Source organism: Alligator sinensis, unplaced genomic scaffold (assembly GCF_000455745.1).
Source record: "Alligator sinensis unplaced genomic scaffold, ASM45574v1 scaffold1002_1, whole genome shotgun sequence".
Classification (NCBI taxonomy): Eukaryota; Metazoa; Chordata; order Crocodylia; family Alligatoridae; genus Alligator; species Alligator sinensis.
Genome location: NW_005842710.1, coordinates 290,198 through 293,421, shown reverse-complemented (window position 1 = coordinate 293,421; position 3,224 = coordinate 290,198). Strand labels below are relative to the sequence as shown.

General features: G+C 58.8%; 1 protein-coding gene across 2 annotated transcripts in view; it reads right to left on the bottom strand.

The window, feature by feature from the left end:
• GRK2 (G protein-coupled receptor kinase 2) overlaps nt 1-2,725 on the bottom strand; it is a 23,207-nt gene extending 20,482 nt beyond the window's left edge. The window contains exons 1-2 of one of the 2 annotated variants that reach the window (XM_025216144.1): nt 2,491-2,725; nt 1,712-1,850 (exon numbers count right to left, since the gene is read on the bottom strand). In XM_025216144.1, the coding sequence (XP_025071929.1) occupies nt 1,712-1,824 (113 nt within the window). In that variant the 5' untranslated portion in view covers nt 1,825-1,850; nt 2,491-2,725. Of the gene's footprint in view, nt 1-1,711 lie in introns of both variants that reach the window. The other variant, XM_014524935.2, reaches the window with a different exon arrangement.
• Nucleotides 2,726-3,224: the final 499 nt, after the last annotated feature.

Sequence of the window (3,224 nt, the reverse complement as noted above, 5' to 3'; positions counted from 1 at the left end):
CTGGGGGAAAACTCCCCAGGCCAGCCTCCCTGCTGTGCTGACCAGGGGGCAGCTGGAGGCAGCAAGGCTGCCATCCCCCCTGTGGAGCCTGGGGTCTGTCCCCACCGACAGTGTGGGCAGAGGGTATCGCACATGCATTCGGATGGACTACACTCATACCAAAATCACCCAGGGCGGTGTGACCTCTCAGCACCCCCTGGCCTGGTGCTGGCTTCCTGCTGTCTCCCACAAGTCACCACTAACCTAGCGTGCCCACGTGGTGGGGCCTGGGCTTCCTTCAACACCAACGTGCTATGGGCCCAGGGGGCACTTGGGACCTGGGGCCAACAAGGGGCCTGAGCTCTGAGATCCCCTCTCCCAGGGCCTGGCAATGCCTGTGGCTGTCAGGGGCAGCGTGGGGCAGAGATGCTTTTTAACAGGGATACTGGGAAAGGGCAGAGACTGGCAGGACCTGAATGTAAACTGTCTCCATAAAGCTGAGGGGTGGGTCTTGCTCGGCGGGTAGCGGGGTCTAGTCTAGCTAAACTCCCTGGAGACAAGAGCACTGAATCTGGCTGACTTGGCCCCCTCCCTCCAAATTCTTACTCACCCCCACAACCACCAATCCAGGCCTCCAGCTCCTTATCCATCCCTTCGTCCCACCCACCTGCACGCACTAGGCATAAGCCCATCTCAGACACACTCTGCACAGCTCTAGCCCCAATCTGTCCAGCATGGCTAGCACAGGAGGTGTGTGTAGGGGAGACAGATGAGGGGCGGGGGGCAGGCAGCCCTGGGGCCCTTGGTTCAAGGTCTTTTCTCTCCTCCCTGCCAGATCCCTCACACCCCAGAACCAGCTGCATTTTCCTGGCTGGGCCATGACCACAGCAGCCTGGTGGTCCCATTGAAGTCCTCTGGGAGGAAGAAGGTACCATGGGTGCTACATCTCCTGCCCTGGGCTGCACTACATGGACCCTTGAGCATGTGCTTGATGGCTGCATGGCATGGCAAGGCTGGGCCAGGCAGGGGCTGAGTCCAGACCCTGCGAAGGGTGGGGGATCAGAAGGTGTGAGAACATGCCAGGGTCTGTGTACCCCTAGGTCAAGACAGCGTCCCCTGTGCCTGCCTGCAGGTGCATGCTTGACAATCTCTAATGAACATCCCTGACTGTTACAAGGTGCCCGGGTTCACTAGTCCTGGCTGCTAGGGCTGCTTCGGCAAGGAGAGCACAGCCCCGGTTGCTGCACGCTGACAGACGTGAAGGGGAGGGGAACCTAGATTTGGGGTCTGAGGGGTGGGTTTGAAAGAAGTGGAGGGGGTATAATCACCACCCTCTCTCCCCTCTCCCTGGGTGGGGAATAAGGAGGCAGGCACACAGAGGGACGCAGGAAAACAGAAGGACCTGGGCTTGGCGTGAGGGAGAAGAATCAGGAAGCAACAGCTTCGACATGACAGAAAGCACCAGCTTCCCCCCCCACCCACACTGCCCCGCCATGCCCAGTCTCACACACTGCTCCCCTCCTGAAGCAACGCCACCCAGACCCCTCTGCCCACACTGGGCTGGCAGCTCTGCCTCCAGCGAGGCCCCGGGGGTGGGCATTTTGGAGGGGGAGTTGGTGGGCAAGGTGGTGGGTCCTTTGCAATACCCCGCCGAACACTGACCTCCTCCCGGGGGAGGAGGGGATGCGGCTGGGCCTAGGTATCCAGCTGCCCCACACCTGCCTGGGCTCACCTGGGCTCAGGTAGGAGAATCTTCTTGCTGGCTCTGGCTGCCGGAGTGGACTTGCTCTTCTCCATGGCCATCAAGTAGCTCACATCGGCTAAGACAGCTTCCAGGTCGGCCATCTTGCCAGAAAAATTTTTTCCCTTCTCTTTCTTATTTAAAAAAAAAAAAGCTTATTTACTGTATTTTATTCCCCCAGGCTTCAGCGGCAGAGGCAGCCCCCCGCTGCCCCCTTGATGCCAGCTGTGAAGGGGGAGGGAGGGCTTGGGGCAGGGGGAGGGAAGAAAAAGGGGGTACGTTCCCCCCAAGCCCTTTCACCAAGAGATCCACATGATGCCTGTGGAGAAAAGCAGCAAGCGAGCTCTTTCCCGTCTTCCTTATTTCTGATCAGCCCCAGCTCCTCTGCTGTCCACCGCCTCTTCCTCTCTAGGGCTGTGTGTGTGTGAGTGTGTGCGTGTGTGTGTGTGTGTGTGTGTGCACACAAGGGAGGCGGATCTCCAGTGCCCTGAGACTGGGGTTTGGCCGGCTGTCTTCCCCTCGCTCTTGCTGACAACTGCTTCTGTTTTTCAGTGGAGTGTGTGCGGGTGTGAACTCGGGGGAAGCAGAGTGTGAAGGCTGAGTGTGTGTGGTGGGGAGAGGAAGGGGGGGGCCTGGGCCCGGAGATTAAAAGATGTGTCTGAGTCAGTGCAAGCGGGGGGAAATAAGAAGTTCCAAGGAATCTGTAGGGGCATTAAAAAAAGAAGAGGGGGAGAGAGAGCAAGGCGCTGAGGATAGGCTCCTGCACTCACACTCTTCCTCCTTGGCTGGCTGCAGGCTTGTGTGTTTCTCATGCAGACTCTTCCAGGCACAGACACACACAGGCAGGCAAGCACACGCGCACACAGACACACACACACACAGACCCGCTCCCTGGCTGCAGCTTAAAGTCACAGTGCCTTGAAAAACTGGAAGTGAAGCTTTTTGGGAGGACAGAGAGCTTGAACGCTGCCCTCTGGAGGTCTCAGCTGATGTGTTCGCCCTTCTCTCCTGCACACACAAGGCCAGGTTCTCCTGTTCCTTTCCTCTGCCGCGCATGCGCGCGCGCGCGCGCGCGCGCACACACACACACACACTGTTGCTTAAAGTCTCACACATCCCCCCCCCCCCCCCCCAATGTTGCTTAAAGCCTCTGACGATGGCGGTGCCAGCACAACAGCTGGCTGCGTGTGTCACGCGTGGCCTGGTGGGCACCACTTACCTGGTTGCGTGAGTGCATCAGGTACACAAGTGCAGCATGTGGAGGGCACAGTAACAACTGCAGGTCCTCCCAGGGGCAATTGCTTTTGAAAGAGGAGCCACATGAAAACCTACCAAGCTGCAACCTGTGATCCCCTCTCTGCCATGCTGCCAAGCGAGTGGAGGACTGGGCTGGGGGGCAGGTCTGCATCTGAGCAGCGTGGGACCTGGTACACCCTGTGTCCCCCTTCCCTGAATTTAGACTGGGAGCTGAGCCGAGATGCCTGGCTCAAACCATAAGTGTATA